We start from the raw sequence: 24,806 nt of genomic DNA, 5'->3' as shown, positions 1-24,806 counted from the left end.
ATAGGATAGTGCATATTATTTACTTTAAACATATCAAATCTATAGCAGTTCAAGAGAAACCTAGACTTTTTAAACCTATTAATATCCTGCAATGACAATACAACTGAGAGAATTGATCATCTTATCCTTAGTTTCAAATTTTTTTTGTGATCTGCTTAATAAAATCAGAATTCTGACATTTTGGACTCTGGTGTATGACCATTCCAGGGTCAAACACATTGATGAAACTCCGTTCAAAACATTTGACATCACAGTTGCTTGGTCAAGCAACAAGAATATGAACGGTATGCTTTGTCTGTGCGCAAGAAACAATACTTTTCACTGTATGTTAATACGTGACAATAATAAATCAAATCAAGAATATATTGAGAATTCAAAAGGAGAAAACATATTTATTGGCAGACTGAAGCACTGAATGTTTGTTTATGTTCTACTCTTCACATACAACAGCACATTAAAACATGTCAGAGCACTAGTGCATTGTATCAAGGAATGGAAGGATTCTGGCATGCGCTTCCCGACAAGCTGAACTCATAATCTGGTGCTAAGCACTCCCCCCACAGAAAGAGTGTGAAAAGTGGAAGTGTGGTTCATACAAAGTATTTTTGTATGGCGCACTAGACTGCCAGTTCAAACTTTAATTCTCCAGCAAGTAAAGTTTAACGTTTATTTATTAGTGTCACAAGTAAGGCTTACATTAACACAGCAATGAAGTTACTGTGAAAATCCCCTAGTCGCCACACTCCGGCACCTGTATGGATACACTGAGGGAGGATTTAGCATGGCCAATGCACCTAACCACCCAACTGGGTGCTCCAGTTTCTCCCACAGTCCAAAGATGTATGGGTTAAGTGAATTGGCTATGTTAAATTGACCCTAGTGTCAGGGGGATTAGCAATATGTGGGGTTACGGGAATAGGGGCTAGGTGGGATTGTGGTCGGTGCAGACTCGATGGGCCGAATGGCTCCTTTCTGCACTGTAGGCATTCTATGATCGAGAGAGGAAACTAGAGCACCCGGAGGAAACCCACGCAGGCAAGAGGAAAACGTGCAGACTCCACACAGACAGTGACCCAAGACGGGAATTGAACCCGGATCCCTGGCGCTGTAAGGCAGCAGTGCTAACCACTGTGCCACCGAGCCTCCCTAGTAGTGCATATGGTACGGCAATTTAATCCTCACGCTGGTAATCTACTGCCTCCTTCCCTCAGTTTAGGCAGATATTCCATCCAAAAACATTGTTTCAAACAAATAATTGTTATCCATCATTCTAATATTTCAAAGTTAAAAGATGCAATTCAGTCTCAGTAACAGATTCATTTGTTTGAGATTCTACTGTACTTCATAAAACTCAAGAGAAACTATATTCAAAATTTAGCTGACTAGAACTAACTAGAGCTGGCCTAGAATCATAAATAATCAGACTTAGTTGCATGAAGAATGAAGAATTTAATCTAGATCAGCTAGTCAGCAGGGCAAGTTCTGGTTTGATCACGTGCATACAAATGAAGACTTCTATTCTAGCATACTTAGTGTAGTAAGCACATGGGTGACACGGTGACACAGTGGTTAGCGCTGCAGCCTCACAGTGCCAGGGACCCGGGTTCGATTCCCGGGTTGGGTCACTGTCTGTGCCGAGTCTGCACGTTCTCCCATGTCTGTGTGGGTTTCCTCCGGGTGCTCCGGTTTCCTCCCACAGTCTAAAAAACATACTGCTTAGATGCATTGGCCGTGCTAAATTCTCCCTCAGTGTACCCGAACTGGCGCTGGAGTGTGGCGACTCGAGGATTCTCACAGTAACTTCATTGCAGTGTAAGGCTACTTGTGACAGAAACGAATAAACTAAATTCAACACTATTACATTACTGAAACTTGCCAAATTCCTGTAATTATCTGCGGCGAATCTGTTAATCATCATGACTATGGATTCATTAGGAAGTGGTCCTCAAAAACACAAATCAACCCAGTGAACAACTGGTTACTTAACTGATAGTCTGGCATCTTAAACACATTACTGAATCCGCCACCACTGATGTCGTCCGAGACTTCAGCTGTAATTTGAAAGGGATTCTTGAAGGAAGTTCCTCCCACAGTTGTGACATATGGACTGAAATAATTTTTATATTTGGTTATAGTTGGGCATCAAACGCAATAAACACCTTCATTCCAATGGCATGCTCAATGCTGAGAATGTCCCCCCCCCTCCCTTCTAATCATTTCTTCTCCGAGGGGAGCCAATGGCCCAGTGGTATTATCGCTAGGCAATTAATCCAGAAACTCAGCAAACGTTCTGAGGACCCAGGTTCAAATCCCGCCTCAGCAGATGGTGGATTTTGAATTCAATTTTAAAAAAACAATCTGGAATTGCGAATCTACTGATGACCGTGAAACCATTGTGGATTGTTGGAAAAACCCATCTGGTTCAGGGGATTTTTACAGTAACTTCATTGCAGTGTTAATATCCTTTAGGGAAGGAAATCTGCCGTCCTAACCTGGTTTGGCCTACATGTGACTCCAGAGCCACAGCAATGTGGTTGACTCTCAATTGCCCTCAGGCGACTAGGGATGGGCAATAAATACTGGCCAGCCAGCGACGCCCATGCCCAACGAATGAATAAAAAAATTAATAACCATTAAATGTGTCTTCTGCATGGATAGGAGTGATAAAATAAAGTTTAAAAGCTAAAAAGTAACTGGACTAAATAAACAATTGCGTGAAGCATTCGGGAGCAATGTTCAGGTGGCAGCCATCTACCTGAACCTTGCCTAAAGGTTGAGTGACCGGCGGAGGAAATATTGGCTGGGCACTTTGAACATTCCTTTGACACCCAAGGCTCATCTGATTCAATTTTCAAGCCAGTCTTCATGTTCGGCTGCCTACCACATTTACTCATTACGGGTATTTAAATAGGGTCAGTTGTACCATTTGGATTGCAATCTTTCGGTACAAATAGGCAGAGTGCATGCTACGCCAAGTTATAAGAACAGAAGAACTAGGAGGAGGAGTAGGCCACTGGCCCCTTGAGCCTGCTCCGCCATTCAATAAGATCATGGCTGATCTTTTCGGCTGCTCAGCTCCACTTACCCACTCGTTCACCATAACCCTTAATTCCTTTACTGTTCAAAAACTTATCTATCTTTGCCTTGAAACATTCAACGAGGTAGCCTCAACTGCTTCACTGGGCAAGGAATTCCACAGATTCACAACCCTTTGGGTGAAGAAGTTCTTCCTCAACTCAGTCCTAAATCTGCTGCCCCTTATTTTGAGGCTATGCCCCCTAGTTCTAGTTTCATCTGCCCGTGGAAACAACTTCCCCGCTTCTATCTTATCTATTCCCTTCATAATCTTATATGTTTCTATAAGATCTCCCCTCATTCTTCGGAATTCCAATGAGTATAGTCCCAGTCTACTCAGTCTCTCCTCATAAGCCAACCCTCTCAACTCCGGAATCAATCTAGTGAATCTCCTCTGCATCCCCTCCAGTGCCAGTATATCCTTTCTCAAGTAGGGAGACCAAAACTGTACACAGTACTCCAGGTGTGGCCTCACCAGCACCTTTTCCAGCTGCAACATAATCTCGCTGTTTTTAAAACTCCATCCCTCTAGCAATGAAGGACAAGATTCCATTTGGCTTCTTAATTACCTGCTGCACCTGCAAACCAACTTTGTGTGATTCATGCACAAGGACACCCAGGTCCCTCTGCACAGCAGCATGCTGCAACTCTTTACTATTTAAATAATAGTCCATTTTGCCTTTATTCCTACCAAAATGGATGACCTCACATTTACCAACATTGTACTCCCTTTGCCAGACATTGTGCAACAGACATTGTGCAGCCTCATTGGCTGTTAGGGTTGGAAGGGGCAAGAGCTTGAATGCACAACAGCAAGATCTTCTGTCTTGTTCTTGCTCCGCTGGGGTCAATAACTTGCTCCTCGAACCTACCATCTGGTTTTGTGCAGTAACTGGATGATTTTCATTGAACTAAATTTTCAGATAAAGCTCGGCACAACATCGTGGGCCGAAGGGCCTGTTCTGTGCTGTACTGTTCTATGTTCTATGTTCTAAATCCGACATTTCCGGATTTGGTGTCTGGGGCTCACCATATGAATTCAACCGGAACCTGAATTTGAAACAGTTTGGGCCCCCTTATTGTGGCTTCGGTTGGGTGCCCCAACCACTTTGGCTACTAGTTGAAAATCTCCCCTGAATATTTCCTCCCTGCTTTCCCATTCTGGGTTCTTCTGTACCACACTTGAGATGCCAACCCCTTCCACCAGGTGTCTGCCAATGTGGTGCTGTATCAGCTGTGTATATATGTCAGGATGAAGAGCGACAAGCCTTTCTAACTTTGGTTCCCTTAGAGTGGGGAAAGCATTTAACTTCTGATAGCCCACATGGACAAGCTGAGCACTGGCATCAGTGGGGATCTTAACTCTCTGCTGCACTGGCGTAAGCTATTTCTGATTCATTACCAATTCTAGTTTAGCCCAGTAAAGTTCACAATTGCTTCTTGCAACAAATGTATTAATTAAGTCAAAAGAAATTTTAAAATGTCAACCTTAACCGGATTACTGAAGAATAAATTAATTGTTGCTAGAGATCAGTAATGGATTGTGAAATGATACAATGTGAATGATTTTAAGTGTCATTTGATTCATTAGGTGGGATGTTATGGATGAAGTGTGGAAGACGTGACCCTGTCTACATCAATGGGGACGAAGTAGAAATGGTCGAGAGCTTCAAGCTTTTAGGTGTCCAGATCACCAACAACCTGTCCTGGTCCCCCCATGCCGACGCTATAGTTAAGAAAGCCCACCAACGCCTCTACTTTCACAGAAGACTCAGGAAATTTGGCATGTCCGCTATGATTCTCACCAACGTTTACAGATGCACCTCAGAAAGTATTCTTTCTGGATGTATCACAGCTTGGGCTCCTGCTCTGTCCAAAGCCGCAAAGTTACAAAGGGTCATAAACAAAGCCCAGTCCATCACTCAAACCAGCCTCCCACCCACTGATACTTCCTACACTTCCTGCTGCCTCAGAAAAACTTCCAGCATAATTAAGGGCCCCACACACCCCAGACATACTCTCTTCCACCTTCTTCCGTTGGGAAAAAGATACAAAAGTTTGAGGTCACTTACCATCCGACTCAAGGACAGCTTCTTCCCTGCTGCCCCCAGACTTTTAGAACATAGAACATAGAATAGAACAGTACAGCACAGAACAGGCCCTTCGGCCCACGATGTTGTGCCGAGCTTTATCTGAAACCAAGATCAAGCTATCCCACTCCCTATCATCCTGGTGTGCTCCATGTGCCTATCCAATAACCGCTTAAATGTTCCTAAAGTGTCTGACTCCGCTATCACTGCGGGCAGTCCATTCCACACCCCAACCACTCTGCGTAAAGAACCTACCTCTGATATCCTTCCTGTATCTCCCACCACGAACCCTATAGTTATGCCCCCCTTGTAATAGCTCCATCCACCCGAGGAAATAGTCTTTGAACGTTCACTCGATCTATCCCCTTCATCATTTTATAAACCTCTATTAAGTCTCCCCTCAGCCTCCTCTGCTCCAGAGAGAACAGCCCTAGCTCCCGCAACCTTTCCTCATAAGACCTACCCTCCAAACCAGGCAGCATCCTGGTAATCTCCTCTGCACTCTTTCCAGCGCTTCCAAATCCTTCCTATAGTGAGGTGACCAGAACTGCACACAATACTCCAAATGTGGTCTCACCAAGGTCCTGTACAGTTGCAGCATAACCCCAGGGCTCTTAAACTCCAACCCCCTGTTAATAAAAGCTAACACACTATAGGCCTTCTTCACAGCTCTATCCACTTGAGTGGCAACCTTTAGAGATCTGTGGATATGAACCCCAAGATCTCTCTGTTCCTCCACAGTCTTCAGAACTTTTGAATGGACCAACCTCGCAGTAAGTTGATCTTTCTCTACACCCTAGCTATGACTGTAACACTACATTCTGCACCCTTCCCTTCTCTCTGTACAGTACGCTTTATCTGTATAGCACGCAAGAAACAATACGTTTCACTGTATATATGTAAGAATAATAAATGAAATCAAATCAAGTTATAAAAAACTGAATTTGTTTTAGCTTGAATACTCAAGTATCTGATCTTGCAAAGCTTGTGGTGTGGTGGAATACTACATAGCTATCCATTTCAAAAGCTGCACAGTGTATTGAGACATTACCTCGACGCAGGAAAACTTGGTTCAAAGGTATTCACGCCTTTTCTAACTTCTCTGCAGCCTGCGCCATTATCACCTATCACACAAGGCAAATTAATGTTAAAGTTTAATTGGCATCGATCCTTCCATAAGTTTTTAACAACTTTCACATGATTGCTGTATATTCAGTCTGCAAGTAACATGCTTAATTTTATCCCCCATTTCAATGCTTATCGGTTCCCGGATATTAACTCAAGTGTGCTACGTGGTATGCACGCCTCGATAACGTCGTGGGATAGCAACGCTGCCATTTAAATTAGGCCTCTACCCCTCTGGGGCAGATAACCTTCCGTTCCCTAAATTCAGGCAACTGCAAATGGTAGGATGCTAACATGTCAGGAACACGGTGCAAAATCACCACCATATTGTCCCTCCTGCCTGCACCATTTCCCCTGGAGCGTGGGAGTTTAAAATGAATTTGAAATGTATATTTCCACGTGAGCATGCATAGATACGTAATTCAAGCATCGGTATTTACCAATGACTAGTTACTGAGGATATTGTGACTTTTAAATGTCCTTTCAGATAATTTTGCATTTTTAAAATTCATGTTTATTAACAGAGCCATGGAGAAAAAGAGACTTAATTCCGATAGTTAAGATTTGACTCTTTACCACATCACCAAAATTAAACCTTCTGGATGGTGTCATTAAGAGATTGTTTGCGAGCCTGATTGTAAAACAAGCCAATACATATTCTTTCCTTATTGGAGTTTCGAACACACCAAGTGAATTACAAATGAATGAACTATTCATTACCAGGACTAAAGCAGATCATCTGACTGTGAGAAGATCAGACTTCAATGAAGCTGGGAATTAGAAACTTCAAACTTGTGGTACAAATAACACAAAATTAACAAGTTTCAGTTAAATATGTGGAAGAGGATAAGTGAAGGAAGAACAGAGGATGCCAGAAGGACTCAACAGGTCTGCCACGGTGCCACAGTGGTTAGCACTGCTGCCTGACAGCGCCAGGGACCCGGGTTCGATTCCCGGCTCGGGTCGCTCATTGTCTGTGTGGAGTTTGCACATTCTCCCCGTTTCTGCAAGGGTTTTCCTCTGGGTGCTTCGGTTTCCTCCCACAGTCCAAAGATTTGCAGGTTAGGTGCATTGGCCATGCTAAATTCTCCCTCAGTGTACCTGAACAGGTGCCAGAGCCTGGCGACTAGGGGGTTTTCACAGTAACTTCATTGCAGTGTTAATGTAAGCCTACTTGTGACACTAATAAACTTTAACTTTTAACATCTATTAGGAGAGTAGCAGAGTTAACGTCAAGTCCGTCTTTCTCTCCTAACAGATGCTGGGCAGACCTGCCGAGATTTCCCAGCATCCTCTGTTCTTGTTTCAGACTCCAGCATCTGCAGTATTGTGATAAGTGAAGTGTTTGCTATTTCCAAGAACCACAGTTGGTTTCGGTTGTGATGAATCTTGAAGAAAAAACACTCTCGATTCCAAGTTTGAGTGCATCATGTGACGACTGGATTGAAAACAAGAACAAAATCTTGCTTTAGAAGCAAATCGGTCATGAGACGTTTAAAAAGATTTACCAGATGCAAACAGCATTGTGAGTCCACGGACACCCGCCTTCATAAACTCAGTGTTGATTCGCTCCATATATGCCATCGATAGACTGTCTTCATCATCTCCGTAACTGATGGAGTGCACCCACGGAACAGATGACAAATTACTCAATAGCATCAACCACTCTAGAAATGGTTCCTGGGATTCATGTCTGCCTGTACAGATCAACAACAGTTAATGACCTTGTTACCTGTTGACAATACGTAAACTGATAGATAGGAGTGTGAAAGTGGGGAAAATGTAAGATAGCCAATGAACAGTAAATACTATACAATGCTGAATTTACACAAACACATTGGAAGGTCCCGTGAGACACACTTAGCTTAAATCAGTCCTGTTCAGTAAACTCATTTATTGCATCATAAATTGCCCCAGAGTGTGTGTGGGGGATGGGATAGCATTGACTGAAGTTGGGATCTTCCCATGCACACCGAACTTTAAACCCCACACAAACAAGTGGTGGCCAGAAGTCAGTGGACTCTAGTATCCAGGTACAAAATTCAATCTGCCAACATATGGAACCACTGGGCATGAAAAATGTGGCTGCAGAACCTGTGCCGAGTTGCTGTTCTCAAGCGCACAGCCGTGGAGGGCCGTCCCATAGACACCAATACTCTCAGCACAAACTCAGTTACAGTGTGACCACAGAAACCTCCTCGTCTGAGAAACAAGAAGCTGAATGTGTCAGCATTAATGGAAGTTTAGCAGAACCAGAAACTTTGACTCTGTGCGCACGTATCACATCCCCAAAATGATTATATTTATGGCAGCCGCCAAGGTTTTGCTGATCTTCCAGTTGCAGTGTTACAAAACCATTCTGAATCATACATGCTTGGGCAGGATGGTCAGCTCTGTGAAAACTTACAAATTTCATAATCTCTATCTAAGGGTGCTCCAGTTCTTTCAACTCATTGGTTGACACAGAAGTGTCAGTCATAAGGCAGATAAAATTCACCAATCGGCTTCCAGTCCTCTGGTCATTATCCCACTTGACCTCCAACTCACTGGTTGACAAAAGTCACTCCAATTTTGGGCCTGGTTTCAAAGCTGATCAACTCTCCCTTTAAGCAGTGAAATGCTCTCGGTCTCAATTACACCCTGTGGCAAAGCAACATTTTAAAATACTTTCCTAATTTCCCTCCTCATTCAGTGAAGTTGTGATATGTATTGGACAATTTTTATACATATATAAAGAGCAAGAGGGTGGCCAGGGAGAGGGTTGGCCCACTCAAGGACAAGGGAGGGAATCTATGCATGGAGCCAGAGGAAAATGAGCGAGGTATTAAATGAGTACTTTACATCAGTATTCACCAAAGAGAAGGACTTGGTGGATGATGAGTCTGGGGAAGTGTGTGTAGATCGTTTGAGTCATGTTAAGATCAAAAAGGAGGAGGTATTGGGGTTCTTGAGAAACATTAAGGTAGACAAGTCCCTGATGGGATATACTCCAAAATACTGAGAGGGGCAAGGGAGGAAATTGCTGGGGCCTTGAGAGAAATCTTTGTATCCTCACTGGCTACAGGGGAGGTCACAGTAAGAAGTTTAACAACACCAGGTTAAAGTCCAGCAGGTTTATTTGGTAGCAAAAGCCACAAGCTTTCGGAGCCTTAAGCTCCTTCTTCAGGTGAGTGGGAATTCGGTTCACAAACAGGGCATATGAAGACACAAACTCAATTTACAGTATAATGGTTGGAATGCGAATACTTACAGCTAATCAAGTCTTAAGGGTAGAAACAATGTGAGTGCAGAGAGCATTAAGACAGGTTAAAGAGATGTGTATCGCCTCCAGACAGGACAGCCAGTGAGACTCTGCAAGTCCAGGCAAGCTGTGGGGATTACAGATAGTGTGACATGAACCCAATATCCCGGTTGAGGCCGTCCTCATGTGTGCGGAACTTGGCTATCAGTTTCTGCTCAGCGACTCTGCGCTGTCGTGTGTCGTGAAGGCCACCTTGGGGAACGCTTACCCGAATATCAGAGGCCGAATGCCCGTGACCGCTGAAGTGCTCCCCAACAAGAAGAGAACAGTCTTGCCTGGTGATTGTCGAGCGGTGTTCATTCATCTGTTGTGTGTCGTGACGGCCTTCAAGACACACAACAGCGCAGAGTCGCTGAGCAGAGACTGATAGCCAAGTTCCGCACACATGCGGACGGCCTCAACCGGGGTCTTGGGTTCGTGTCACACTATCTGTAACCCCCACAACGCGGCTGGGCTTGAAAAATCTCACTAACTGTCCTGTCTGGAGACAACACACATCTCTTTAACCTGTGCTTAACGCTCTCTCCACTCACATTGTCTATACTTTTGAGACTTGATTACCTGTAAAGACTCGCATTCCAACCATTATTTTGTAAATTGAGTTTGTGTCTTTATATGCCCTGTTTGTGAACAGAACTCCCACTCACCTGACGAAGGAGCAACGCTCTGAAAGCTACTGGCTTTTGCTACCAAATAAACCTGTTGGACTTTAACCTGGTGTTGTGAGACTTCTTACTGCATTTCTTTGTTCCCCATTCTAATTTCCCCAGCTTCTGACTGTAAGGGATCTACATTTGTATTTCCTAATCTTTTTCTCTTCACATATTTATAGAAGCTTTTACAGTCAGTCAGTTTCTATGTTCCCTGCAATTTTATTCTCTCACTCTATCTTCTCCCTTGTGATCAAATATTTTGTCCTCTTTTGCTGAGTTCTACATTTGATTCGATTTATTATTGTCACATGTATTATCATACAGTGAAAAGTATCGTTTCTTGCGTGCTATACAGACAAAACATACTGTTCACAGAGAAGGAAACGAGAGAATGTAATGTTACAGTCATAGCTAGGGTGGAGAGAAAGATCAACTTAATGTAAGGTAAGTCCATTCAAAAGTCTGACAGCAGCAAGGAAGAAGCTGTTCTTGAGTCGGTTGGTACGTGACCTCAGACTTTTGTATCTTTTTCCCCCCCCAAGGAAGAAGGTGGAAAAGAGAATGTCCAGGGTGCGTGGGGTCCTTAATTATGCTGGCTGCTTTGCTGAGGCAGCAGGAAGTGTAGACAGAGTCAATGGATAGGAGGCTGATTTGTGTGATGGATTGGGCTACATTCACGACCTTTTGTAGATCCTTGCGGTCTTGGCAGAGCAGGAGCCATGCCAAGCTGTGATACAACCAGAAAGAATGCTTTCTATGGTGTATCTGTAAAAGTTGGAGAGAGTCGTAGCTGACATGCCAAATTTCCTTAGTCTTCTGAGAAAGTAAAGGTGTTGGTGGGCTTTCTTAACTATAGTGTCGGCATGGGGGGACCAGGACAGGTTGTTGGTGATCTGGACACCTACATTGTTCCCAATCCACAGGCTTGCTGCTTTCTCTGGCAATTCTATGTGTCTCTATTGAGTTTAATATTATCCCCCACAGGCCCATCAACCTCCTCCAGTGGCTGATAATAAAGCAAACTCAAGGCTGAAAAGGTCACACTCCTCTGGTCTGACCGGATTCACAACTTTTACGACACACTCAAACTTTTAAAAAAAAAGAAAACAAAGACAACGCCATACAAAGAAGCTTGTACACAAGCAGACACTTCTCTTGCAGAAACAGCTAAAGAAAACCCAAGAATAAAAACTGGAATCCCCCCCCACCCCCCCAACAATATTTTTTCTCCCTCTCGCCAAAATTTAACTGTAAAAACTTTACTTACAAAATAATTTATTGCACGAAGCAAACTTATTGGAAAGGATTTAACTTTTTTCTTAATAGAAGCAAACTTCTAACAAATAAATATGAAGTTTATGTCACTAACAACATGGTGGCACAGTGGTTAGCACTGCTGCTTCACAATGCCAGGGACCCGGGTTCGATTCCTGGCTTGGGTCACTGTCTGTGCGGAGTCTGCACTTTCTCCCCGTGTCTGCATGGGTTTCCTCCGGGTTCCTCCCACAGTCTGGAAGACACGCTGGTTAGGTGCACTGGCCATGCTAAATTCTCCCTCAGTGTTCCCGGACAGATGCCCAAGTGTGGCGACCAGGGGATTTTCACAGTAACTTAATTGCAGTGTTAACGTAAGCCAATTTGTGACTAATAAATAAACTTTAAATTGTCCAAAATGTGGAGTGGCGAGACCAGAATTAGGTCAATGATGCATATTGGGACTCTGACGTGCATACGTGTGCTGTATTTGCCTGGGGAGTTTCAAATTCCAACGGGCTGATTGTTCTGCCTGAGACACTCAAAGTCTCGTGTTGAGCTCGGGGTAGGAGACTTGATCCAGATTTGCAGGACTTACCTGCATAATTACCGAGGAAATGTTACATTGGTTAATACCTAGTCTAAACCAGAGATTAGCCAGCATTACTGAACAGTGAACCACAACTGACCCCCCTCAACACCCCCAATTACAATGACCAGACTTGACTTTCTCACACCCCCTAGACCCACTACCACCTGACCCGACTACCCACCCGACTAATCCCCCAACCCAACCACAACTTGTCACAGATTTAGCCTGTAGCTAGTCATATGGACCCCACTCCAAACCAAATTGTCATCCCAACCAACTGCCCTCCTCCTGACCGCAGTCCCGATCCGACTGCCCCCCTCATTTGATCACAGTCTTGATGCAACTGCACACTCGCTCATTCATTTTAAGACTTGAGGCTTTTTAAAACAAACTTATCTGAAAATGGTAGCTGGTATCGTAAAAAGAGAGCATGACCTCCTCTTTGTCGAGTCTCCTCCTCACTGGACTTACCCTGTAGTGGCTGCACTGGTCCATTTCTACTTCAGCCAGGATTGGAAATCCCAACTAAAAATGGGCTGTTCTGAAGTGGTGCAGGAAACTTTGCACCCAGTGTTGCTGCGGACCTGGAGATTGGGGCCAAAGTGACCAATACCCAGCATTGCTGCGGACCTGGAGATCAGGGTCAAAGTGACCAATACCCAGCATTGCTGCTGACCTGGAGATCAGGGTCAGAGTGAGCAATACCCAGCATTGCTGCTGACCAGGAGATTTAGGTCATATTGACTAACAGTCAGCTGATTCCGTCACAATCTGTGCAAAAGCAGAAGTATCATACGGCTTCATTAACTCTAAGCAAGCCGAAATCACTATGGTTGAAAATACCAGATGACTCATGATAGGCTGAATAAGTAGTGAAATACAAATGCCTTAACAAGGGTACGCGATAGTGTGGTTAATCAGTCACACTGATGGATAGAAAGATATAGCCAGAAATTCAATAAAAGCCTACCTACCCCCATTACTGAAGACCCAGGTGGTTATGTTTGCACCAGTACTCATGATGTACTCTATATCCAGACTGGCCTCCAATCCGGCCTTTATACCTCCTTGGCGTCCAATCACTTTATCGACTTTAGTGTGGTGTGCAAAGCTGCCACCAAATAATTGCATAAACAGCATGAGGTCCATCTGGTGAAAATATTGCTCCAGGAACTGCAGGATAAAATAACTGATCCAATTAATTTGCAAAAATAGAATTCAGTTCATCATTTTTTATTACAGCCAGCCATGTTTTCAGTTTAATGAAAATGTATGAAGCGCATATTTGAAATTCACTTCCCAATCAAGGACCAAATAAATAAATGTATAAAATGGCCTGTTATAATTCATTAGGTTATTCACCAGCACATCAATCCTGCTCAATTCACAGCGGTTTGGCAACAAGACCCTACATGGCTTTGCCCCACCAGCTATGGAGAATCCCTAACCCTACGCTGCAGCCCACATTGTCCATTTATCTGTCAGACCTTTGAACTCCCGTTCTCTGAACCACATTACTGTTCTCCTCATTATCGATGTGGAGATGCCGGCGTTGGACTGGGTTAAACACAGTAAAGAGTCTAACAACACCAGGTTAAAGTCCAACAGGTATATTTGGTATGAGTTTGTGTCTTTATATGCCCTGTTTGCTGTTTGTTAGCAGGTCTCCCACTCACCTGACGAAGGGGCTGCGCTCCGAAAGCTAGTGGCGTTTGCTACCAAATAAACCTGTTGGTCTTTAACCTGGTGTTGTTAGACTCCTTACTCATCATCATCAACAGCCTCCCACTGGGGCGACACGGTAGCACAGTGGTTAGCACGTGCTGCCTCACAGCGCCAGGGACCTGGGTTCGATTCTCGGCGTGGGTCAGTGTGTGGAGTTTGCACGTTCTCCCCGTGTCTGCGTGGGTTTCCTCCGGGTGCTCTGGTTTCCTCCCACAGTCTGAAAGACGTGCGGGTTAGGTGCACTGACCCGAACAGGCACCAGACTGTGGCGACTAGGGGAATTTCACAGTAACTTCATTGCAGTGTTAATGCAACCCTTACTTGTGACTAATAAATAAACTTTAAACTTTCAATTCTGGCTCCTCAACCACAACTTTGTTTCTCTCTCTGTCCCCAAGTTCATTGTTTCCCATTCAGTGCTCCCCCCAATCCCCTTTGAATATGGTCAAATTTCTCAAGGATCACCACTGCCTGAAGCTTGGTGCGGTCCCTTTCCTCACAAGACGGCATTCACAGTTCTCCGCGCAAAATACAACTTCGGCAAATAGACAACTGGGAGGTGTAGGGGATCGTATCGGAGGGGGTTTAGTTAACAGCATACCTGCGCCACGGCTTGACTGCTGGTTGCATGAGACCCAACATCACTCGCAGTAAGGTTATATCGTTTCCTCACCACAGTGGGTGTCACTCCCAAGTGGAAGCCTGCTTTTCTGGGCTGGCCAGTTTTCCACGCCTTGCTTATTGCAGTCTTTTTCAAAGGGAATCGATGCACACCTCCAACTATAATAAATATTTCAAAAAAATAATACAACTTATCACTGAAAAGCAATATTTCCTGCCAACATCTTCAATCCATATATTTGGACAGGCTGGACATTAAAGCTGCTATGTAAATGCAAAATGTTGCTCTTTACTCTTTCATGGGATACGGCGCCGCTGGTTGCAGCATTAGTTGACCATCTCTAAATGCCCTTGAACTGAGTGGCTTGCTAGGCTATTTCAGAGGGAAGTTAAGAGTCAACCGTGTTGTTGAGGGTCTGGAGTCACAACTAAGGCAGGCCAAGTAAGGGTGGCAGATTCCCTTTCCCTTGGACAGGAGTGAGCCAGATGGATTTTCAAGTTTATTTATCAGTGTCACAAATAGACTCACATTAAGACTATGACAATCCCCCAGTTGCCACGCTCCGGCGCCTGTTTGAGGCACACTGAGGTAAAGTTTAGCATGGCCAATGCACATCTTTCGGACTGTGGGAGGAAACTGGAGGAAACCCACGCAGACACGGGGAGAACATGCAGACTCCGCACAGACAGTGACCCAAGCCAGGAATCTAACCCAGTCCCTGGCGCTGTGAGGCAACAGTGCTAACCACTGTGCCGCCCTGCAATTTAATAGCAAGCGATGATAAGTCACTATGAGACTAGCTTCCAATTACAGATTTTATTAATTTATATTCCACCAGTTGTCGTGGTGGGATTTGAACCCATGTCCCCAGAGCACTATCCTGGGCTTCTGGATTGCTAGCCCAGTGACATTGCCGCTATGTGACCGTCTCCCCAACTTTGCTGAAACAGAGCTGCTGCGAAAAGTGAAAAGCGAACTGAATGGAGGGGAAAATAACTCGGAAAGAACGGGCTTTGGCAGCAAGCTGGTGCATTAGTGCACCAGGGCCTAGCATTAGTGCACGCTAGGTGCCAAGTAGAGGGCAAGTGAGGAAACACCCTTGATTTATTCTGTCATGCTTCTGAATAGCCACTTCAGGGAAGAATTATGAGAGAATTGCACAAAATTACGATAGACTTTGGTACACCCACTGCGTAGAGTTGGGCATGAATGGAAGAGATATATATTTAGAAATTGAACTGGGGGAAGTACTTTAGAAAGTACCATAGATTGATGATATCAATTTGAAGCCAGATTAAAGAAACAAGTAGGGGGTAACCAAATTATTGTTCCAGATTATTTGAATTATCCCCTTATCGATTGGGTCAGAGCTGGGAGAAAGAGAAGTGAAATCATGTCCTTCCTCCAGCAATCTGTTAGCAGGTCTACAAAGGCAAACGTGTTGCTAGATCTGATTACTAGTCACAAAAAAAAAATAGGTGGATGAGTAGCAACCACAATGTGACAAGATTTAAGATGCAACTCGAGTGGGAAAATGTCAGGACAAGAAATAGATTGGATTAGGCTGGATTTTCGAAGGAAAATTTTAACAAAGGTAAAATCAGCACACAAAAGGTGACAAAAGTTACAGAATAAGAATATTCAATTTAAAAGAAAAATGTTGGTCGTTTAAGGATGTCACGGATCCTCAACTTATAGAAGATAATCAAAAAATGGCAGAGATTTTAATAAATAATTGCTGAAGTCAAAGAGAGGGACATTGGAAAAGAGGCGAATTGAAAGAAATTGAGAACGAGATGAGTGATATGGTGAATGGATAAAAGGGCATTTTTTAGGTAAATTTTATGTTCTATCTTTTAGAAGCGGCACGGTGGCACAGTGATCAGCACTGCTGCCTTACAGCGCCAGGGACCTGGGTTCAATTCCGGTCTTGGGTCACTGTCTGTGTGGAGTTTGCACTTTCTCCCCGTGTCTGCGTGAGTTTCCTCCGGGTGCTCCGGTTTCCTCCCACAGTCCAAAGATGTGCGGGTTAGGTTGATTGGCCGTGCTAAATTGACCCTAGTGTCAGGGGATTAGCAGGGTAAATACTTGGGGTTATGGGAATAGGACCTGGGTGGGATTGCGGTCGGTGCAGACTCGATGGGCCGAATGGCCTCCTTCTGCACTGTAGGATTCTATGAAGAGGATAACTATTCCACACTGCCAATCGGAAATCCCACCTGTGTGGAATATTCTCAGAAGCTTGGTTCGGAGATTCCTGAATCAGACAGCTAACAGCCTTCAAAAACATCAGTCCAACTAAAACAATTAACCAGTCAGGAGAAGGGTAGAATGCCATGTATCGAACTCTTTGCATTTACAGACAACACTATCCAAAGCGATATTGGCTAAAAGCTCACCAAATTCAACATGTTGCGCTATTTCTTCAGGGATTTCATACTTAACCGGTGATCGTATCACGGTGCGATGGCCATCGGTGTAACGATTAAACTTTGATCCAGTCAGAAGCTTCTCAGCAGTGCTGAAATAACAGAATAATTCCATGACTTTGCACCATAAACAGTCCCTGAACTCAAAGCCAAACTTCTCTTGGTTGAATACCAGCAAAACCAAAGCCACGTGTTTTGGTTCCTGCCATGTAGATCTGGTCTTCGGTTCACCTATTTCTCTAACTGCCTGCTTGAAATGAACTAGGTGGCGCACACAGGCGGCATTCTATTCAATCTCATTAGCAGGGCTGCAACCAATTTTGGCTTTTCCATTTTTGGATGAGAGAGAAGCCATCCTCTGGATTGCACATAGAATCCCTACAGTGCAGAATGAGGCCATTTGGCCCATTGAGCCTTCACCGATGACAATCCCACCCAGACCCCATCCCCGTAACCCCACTTATTTACCCTCCCAATCCCCCTGACACTAAGGGGCAATTTATCATGGCCAATGAACCTAACTTGCGCGTCCTTGGAGTGTGGGAGGAAACCGGAGCACCCGGAGGAAACCCATGCAGACATGAGAACGTGCAAACTCCACACAGTGACCCAAGGCCAGAATTGAGCCAGGGTCCCTGGCGCTGTGAGGCAGCAGTGCTGGCCTCTGCATCACAGGGCTGCCACATGAGCAGATCCGGTGAAACCAATCCTTAATGTTTGTAGCAAGGAGACTGGAGCTTACTGAGTTGTCGATGAATACAGTTTGTTCAGGCTTGTTCTTAAAATGTATGCGTGCCTTCATAAAGGTTTCTGTATGTACTTTGCCTGTAACTCTCAAATTAATGTCTTGAGAAACTTACTCCTTATAATAGCTGGGTATAGCTCCCATAAATATTTACAAACTTATGCCTCAAAAGACAAGTAGTAAACATTCCACAGTGCAGATGTCTTCTCACCTGGCAGACATGAAACATTTCAAGAAATCTAAAGTCTGGACTGTGGAACAGTTTTGTACATCATTATTCCTTAGCCATGTCCATACAGTTTTCAGCGTTACTTCTGAAGGTTGAATCAGACTGGATAACTGATCCAAGGAGAGGTATTTACCTAGGGAACAACAAGGCAGCAACTCACTTTAGCAAATTAAATAAATATCTCTCAACAAATCAGCCAAAGGCGCAGTGATTCTTATTAAATAGCCTTTAAGAATCAGTCACAAATTTTAGGTCAGAATCAGTCAATTATTCACATTTGAGATGCTTCCAGAGGGAGCCTTGCTTCCTCAGGTGGTACAAAACAATTAAGCATTACAAATTAAAAACAAGAAATTAAAAACTGGAAATATGAACAAAAAGAATGCTGGGATAATATAGGTTTCAGGAAGCCACTTCGCCCATCTTAACTCCTCCATTTACAGAATTCCTATCACCTGACCCACCACACCCCCCAACCAACATCCCAATTAATACAATTGCTGCTGAAATCATCCCAGGCTTTTTGGCTCTATCACACTGCAAGTTTACTCCACACGTCACTCACTATGTGAAGAAATGTTTTCTAAGGTCTGTTCTAAAATGATCTTTTATGAGTTTAGAAACGCGCTCACTAGCTCTTGTTCACAACTCAAAACTCTACATCGAGGATCTGTCGTGGTGCTCTTTTCTGCACTACCTGCAGTGTTTGAATGTCTTTCCTGGTCATTAGAATGTCACTGTAAAGTTTGTTCATTAATGCCTGATTTCAATTGCACCTTTTTGGCCATGGAGTTCAATCTTTTGGCTTTGTTGATTGTTGCTCTACATTGGCTGGACAAATTTAGCATGGAATCTACCAAGACCCCTTATCAATTTCAACGTAATTCCTGGCTGTATCCAGGCCATCTACAAGTTCATAAGATATTGGAGCACAATTAGGCCATTCGGCCCATTAAGTCCGCTCTGCCATTCGATCATGGCTGATATGTTCCTCATCCCCATTTTCCTGCCTTCTCCCCATAACCTTTCAACCCATTACCAATTAAATCTAATCCTCCTTAAATTTGCTCACTGTCCCAGTATCCACCGCACCTTGGGGTAGCGAATTCCACAGATTCACAACCCTTTGGGAGAAGTAGTTTCTCCTCAACTCTGTTTTAAATTTGCTACCCCTTATCCCAAGACTATGACCTCTCATCCTAGAATGCCCCACAAGAGGAAGCATCCGCTCCACGTCTACTTTATCCATACCTTTTATCATCTTATATATTCAAGTTGATCTCCCCTCATTCTTCTAAATTCCAGAGGGTACAGGCCTAAACTCGTCAACCTCTCTTCGTACGACAAACCCCTCATCTCTGGAATCAATCTAGTGAACCTCCTCTGAACGGCCTCCAATGCCACTACATCTTTCCTCAAATACGGGGACCAAAACCGTGCGCAATACTCCAGGTGCGGCCTCACCAATGCCTCGTATAGTTGCAACAATACTTCCTTACCTTTATATTCTATTCCTTTAGCTGTAAATGCAACGTTCCATTCGCTTTCTTAATTATCTGCTCTACCTGCATGCTAGCTTTCTGCGAGTCATCTATTCCTCCTTCCTTTCTGTAGCACATTATACTTGTCTACTTGAAGCTTCATTTGCTATTTTCCTGTCCATTTAAAAATTTTGCCCAATTAATTCCATTTGAGTTCTGCTTGCTGAACCCACTGCCCTTCCTAGTTTGGTATTATCTTTAAATTTGATGATTATACATTGAATTTCTCAATCCATGTCACTAACGTAAATTAGAACATTAGTATCGAACTCCTGAGGTACCCCATTCAGTACCTTCCATTCTGCCACATAACCCCACTGTAACGAATACCCACAATTTCCTACAGCTTTTTATAGATTCCTGAATAGCCAGAGGTGTACATTTAATTGACATGGAAAATACGGGAAAAGTATTTTGAACGTGTAGATGTGTCAGGTCATAGGGCTTCTCACTGAGGATGTAACTTCTTCAGAGAAGTTGCAGCGTTTGGTACAGCAGAATCACCTCAGAATTCAAGGCAATCCGGCGCACTCCCCCTCCCAATTTATAGGTAACAGATCCCATTTTAAACTCAAAGTCAAAATAACTAACAGAGCTAAAGAAACTGTTGCCACTGAATAACTATGGGAAGACTCTTTTTAAAAAGATATCGTGGTGCATTTGTCTGTAAACATTTGAAAACTTTAAAAATAATCAGTTTAGCTTTCACAGACTCCAGCTAGGAAATTCCTCGATTCCTCAGATCTGCCCCTACTCTGTCCCTGTTACTTTGTCACAAGTCTGCTGGAAGCTCTGTTTTACAAGTATAAAGAAATGTTCCTCCTCCACCTAAATACGTGAAGACTTAAGGAGCCTGGGGGTTGAGTTTAGGACCAGAATGATACTGGACAAACTCGTCACAGAAAATCCTAAAGATCATTTCTAACATATAAAACTCCATAAAAGAAACATAATGTTTTCTGAATATTACCGTATTGGGGTGAATGTCGGTCTGATACTTGCTCCAGTAGTTTGTGGAGTTTGTCAGTATTTTGCTGCTTCAGTGCAAAAGTGAGCTGTATTTGATCAGAGGCCAATACTCGCCCTGCAGGTATCCACCCAGTAGGAGTGCTGCAGGAAAGCAGTAAATTCATTACACAATCATTTAAGCAGTGGCGTATGTTGGATCATACAACCTTTAGTATCCAATCACACAAATTAAAGAACCAAATCCAGCTAAAGTAACAGAGATGACTGATGACAGAATCATCATGATCTGAAAGGTTGGCCTGGATCTTCTGAGGAGTGGCAACTGTTGTCGAACAGGCCACCGAATTGACACTGCTCCGCACGTCTTCTGAGCCCAGCTTCTTAAGAAGTGCAGCATCCCGCGGAGAGCTCTGTCGCAGTGGTGTAGTCAGGGGGGGCTGGACACCTTCCCCACTGTTTTATGGCACTAGCTGCCATATGGTCAGCTTAGAAGGGGAGGGATGATGGCCAGGGAATGAAGTAGCGTAGTGGTGGTGTGTGTGTGGTGGGGCTGGTAGATGTGGTGGGTCGGTTCAGAGGAGTAGTCTGGGAGGTCAATGTGAGTGATTGGTTGGGCGGGGGGAATTGGGGGTGGGGCTGTTCTGTTTTCTTGCAACCCAGGATTGAGATGAGGTTTTAATCTGTCTAACATTTCCTGGGTAACTATCCAGGTAAGTACTGCAGAGCTATCTGAATTCGGCGTGGACTGAGAGAAAGTCAGATTTAGCAAATGTGCTGGTGTGTTTTGAAGAGACAACAAAGATGGTTAATGAGGGCAATGCGATCAACGGACTTCCAAAGGGTGGCACAGTGGTTATGGGTGACACAGTGATTAGCACTGCTGCCTCACAGCGCCAGGCACTCGGGTTCAATTCCAGCCTTGGGTGACTGTCTGTGTGGAGGTTGCACGTTCTCCCTGTCTCTGCGTGGGTTTCCTCCGGGTGCTCCGGTTTCCTCCCACACTCCAAAGATGTGCAGGTTAGGTGGATTGGGCCATGTTAAGTTGACCCTTAACATTAGGGGATTAGCAGGGTAAATGTGTAGGGTTACGGGGATAGGGCCTGGTTGGGATTGTTGGTGTAGGCTCAACAGGCCGAATGGCTTCCTTCTGCACTGCAGGGATTCTAAAATGCATTTGATAGAGCGCTGTTCAAAGAACTTGTGAAAGTCACAGCTCATGGAATAAAAGGGGCAGTAGCAATGTCGATATGACATTGTGGCAGGAAATGGAGAACTGCGGTTCGTGGATGTTAATCAGGTTTGAGGAAGGTTAGTAGTGGAGTTCCACAGGGGGCAGTACGGGGACACTTGCTTTTCCTGATATATTGGATGACTTAGACCTTGGTGTACAGAGCACAATTTCAAATAATCGGATGATATGAAACTTGGAAGGATTGAGAACTGCCAGGAGGATCGAGTAGAATTTCAAAAGGCAAAGACAAGTTGGTGGAATGAGCGGACAGATGGCAGATAAACTCTTTTTCAGTCATTTGTGGGACATGGGCGTCGCTGGCTGGCCAGCATTTATTGCCCATCCCTAGTTGCCCTTGGGGGGCAGTTGAGAGTCAACCACATTGCTGTGGCTCTGGAGTCACAAGTAGGCCAGACCCAGCAAGAACAGCAGATTTCCTTCCCTAAAGGACATTAGTGAACCAGGTGGGTTTTTCCGACAATTGACAATGGTTTCATGGTCATCAGTAGATTCTTATTTCCAGAAATTTTTTATTGAATTCAAATTCCACTATCTGTCGTGGCGGGATACAAACCTAGGGTCCCAGAACATTGGCGGAGTTTCTGGATTAATGGTCTAGCGATAATACCAGTCGGCCATTGCCTCCCCGCTTCAATGCAGAGAAACGTAATTAATTTTGGTAGGAAGAACTAGAGCAGACAATATAAAATAAAGGATACAACTCTGCAGGAGCAGAGGGATCTGAGTGCACATGTGCATAAATCATTGAAGGTGGCAGGACAGGTTGAGAGCACGGTTAATAAAGTATACAGCATCCTAGGCTTTATTAATAGAGGTATAGAATACAAGAGCAAGGAGGTTACGTTGAACTTGTGTTAGATACTATTTCACCCTCAGCTAGAATATTGCATCCAGTCCTGTGCATTGCACTTCTGGAAGGATATGAAGGCATTACAGCAGGGGTACCAGGGATGTCAACTTCAGTTACAGCGATTGATTGGGGAAGTTAGGACTGTTTTCCTTGGAGGAGAGAAGCAAGGAGGAGATTTGATGGAGGTATTCAAAATCGCAAGGGATCTCGACAGAGTAGAGAGAGGGAAACTGTTCCCGCTTGTGAAAGATGAGGGGGTACAGATTACAGTAATTGGCATAAGAAGCAAAAGCGATAAAAGGAGAAAACAAACATGTTCCCGCAGCAAGTTAAAGTTCCGGAACATACTTTGGTGGGTCAATTGGCACATCCAAAAAGGCCTGCTATCTGAAAAGGAAGAATATGAAGGGTTGTGGGGAGAAGGTGGGGAAACGGCACTGAATGAATTTCTCACATGGAGTGATGGTGCCGACACCATGGGCAGAATTTTCCCATCCCGCCCGCCAGAGGAATCGTAGTTGGGGGTGGGAGAGTTACCATGCGAAGGTCCGTTGACCTCAGGGTGGGATTTTCCAGTCTTGGGGCCAGAACATCCTGCCCCATGGGCCGAATTGACTCCTGCTGTGCTGCAACTAATGTGATAAATGATAATGTGACTAAAGTTTAGGGGTGATCTTATAGAGGTCTATAAAATAATGAGGGACACAGATCAGCTAGATAGTCAATATCTTTTCCCAAAAGGTAGGGAAGTCTAAAACCAGAGGGCATAGGTTTAAGGTGAAAGAGGAGAGATACAAAAGGGTCCAGATGGCAATTTTTTCACAGAGGGTGGTGAGTGCCTAGAACAAGCTGCCAGAGGTAGAGGCGGGGGTACAATTTTGTCTTTGAAAAACAGTTTAGACCGTTACATGGGTAAAATGGCTATAGAGGGCAATTGGGACTAGCTTAGGGGTTTAAAAAAGGGGCAACATGGACAAGTTGGGCCGAAGGGCCTGTTTCCATGCAGTAAACCTCTATATCTCTATCAAGTCTTTGACACTAACTCAGAATCGGAGGCATTGATGGAAGGTCCCGGGAAACAGCCGATCGGAAGTCCCAGGCAATTCCCACCGAGGTGAGCCAATGTCAGGATTCTGAGTCCAGCCGAGCAGTTTCAATCTGGAGACTGGAAGGTTTGAGCCTACGACCTCGCTCGGGCGAGGCTCTTAGTAAAGAGGCCAAAGGAGAATTCCGTTCCACGAGTCTCGTCCTGCAAGGCTGTAAAATGATGGCTCCTCTCCCCACAAGACACTAGCTGGCCCGCTGGGGCCTTTCTGCTTTTACTCAGATTCCCAGCATTTTTGCAATTGAAAGATGCTGGGATCCAAAGTTAACAGCCCTAAATAGACAGCTGGGTTCTTTGGATTTGCGATGGCTTCTCCCGATTAGGCATAAGAATTGCAGAAGCTGCATTAAGCAGGAGGATGGGAGGATGTTCATGTGGCCCCAGTATATTTCACACATCCCCCATGCGTTTAGTAATTGAGTGAAAATGTAATTTATAATGCAACAACAGGTAAATTATTCAACATGAGCATAGAGATACGGACAATAGTTAATTGGAAGAAGACCCTAACTACTGTAGCTGCAAATGACTAAAATAATACAGGCAAATTAAACGTAGAACGTCAATAGAACATATTCACTAAAGCATTGTTGGAACTACATCTTTGTCCGACTGATCCCGACCTACAGCACGAAATCACCTCCACTTCCTCCTTACTGAAGAAAAGTGCGGATAATTATTAAGCTGCTCCCAAACATCAGAGTCAGAATTACAGACACGGATCAGATTCAATGGGAAGTCAAAGGAACTCACAAGTACAGGAATAATTCAACTGGGTTGACATAATAAGCAGCCACGAGATAAATCTGGGCACTTACCTAACATTTTGGTCTGGTTCCGGGAAAACACCACGGCTGGGCACAATCAGAGCACAAGAAATGCAAAAGACCAGCAACAAGCACCTCCTGTTCCAAACAAAGGCGCAGATTAACGACAGAACGCGGGCGTACAGTTTCGCAATGCTTTCATCGCAAACATTATTTCGAGATCATTTTTAAAGCTGTCACTGTGTCTCGCCCTAAATGTGTCCTTTCAAGAAACCCAGCAAAGATAGATAAGGAAAGCAAGTTGCAGCGGGCAGGTTTTACACAGTCGCTCCAGGACAGACACTCACCCAGTTGCCATTGTAAGAAGCGGTCAGCGAGGTCGCCAAACGGTACAGCACAAACTGGGCGACGTCCTCTGTATTCAGCTCAGTGGTTCTGCTGCGCAAGTACTTCCGGGAACTACTGCTGCGGTACTTGCAATA

The 24,806-nt window shown here is 44.3% G+C and overlaps 1 protein-coding gene across 1 annotated transcript in view; it reads right to left on the bottom strand.

Moving 5' to 3' along the window:
* Positions 1-24,806, bottom strand: part of tpp1 (tripeptidyl peptidase I) — a 33,985-nt gene extending 9,179 nt beyond the window's left edge. Inside the window, exons 1-10 of the mRNA XM_078234158.1 lie at positions 24,672-24,806; positions 24,376-24,462; positions 20,352-20,491; positions 17,823-17,973; positions 16,837-16,958; positions 14,417-14,595; positions 13,065-13,263; positions 7,799-7,987; positions 6,217-6,289; positions 1,990-2,107 (exon numbers count right to left, since the gene is read on the bottom strand). Of these exons, the coding sequence (XP_078090284.1) occupies positions 1,990-2,107; positions 6,217-6,289; positions 7,799-7,987; positions 13,065-13,263; positions 14,417-14,595; positions 16,837-16,958; positions 17,823-17,973; positions 20,352-20,491; positions 24,376-24,462; positions 24,672-24,682 (1,269 nt within the window). The 5' untranslated portion in view covers positions 24,683-24,806. The remainder of the gene's footprint in view (positions 1-1,989; positions 2,108-6,216; positions 6,290-7,798; positions 7,988-13,064; positions 13,264-14,416; positions 14,596-16,836; positions 16,959-17,822; positions 17,974-20,351; positions 20,492-24,375; positions 24,463-24,671) is intronic.

This window comes from Mustelus asterias, chromosome 18 (assembly GCF_964213995.1).
Source record: "Mustelus asterias chromosome 18, sMusAst1.hap1.1, whole genome shotgun sequence".
NCBI lineage: Eukaryota > Metazoa > Chordata > Chondrichthyes > Carcharhiniformes > Triakidae > Mustelus > Mustelus asterias.
Note: the sequence above shows the minus strand (reverse complement) of the source record. Positions and strands in the feature narration are given on the sequence as shown.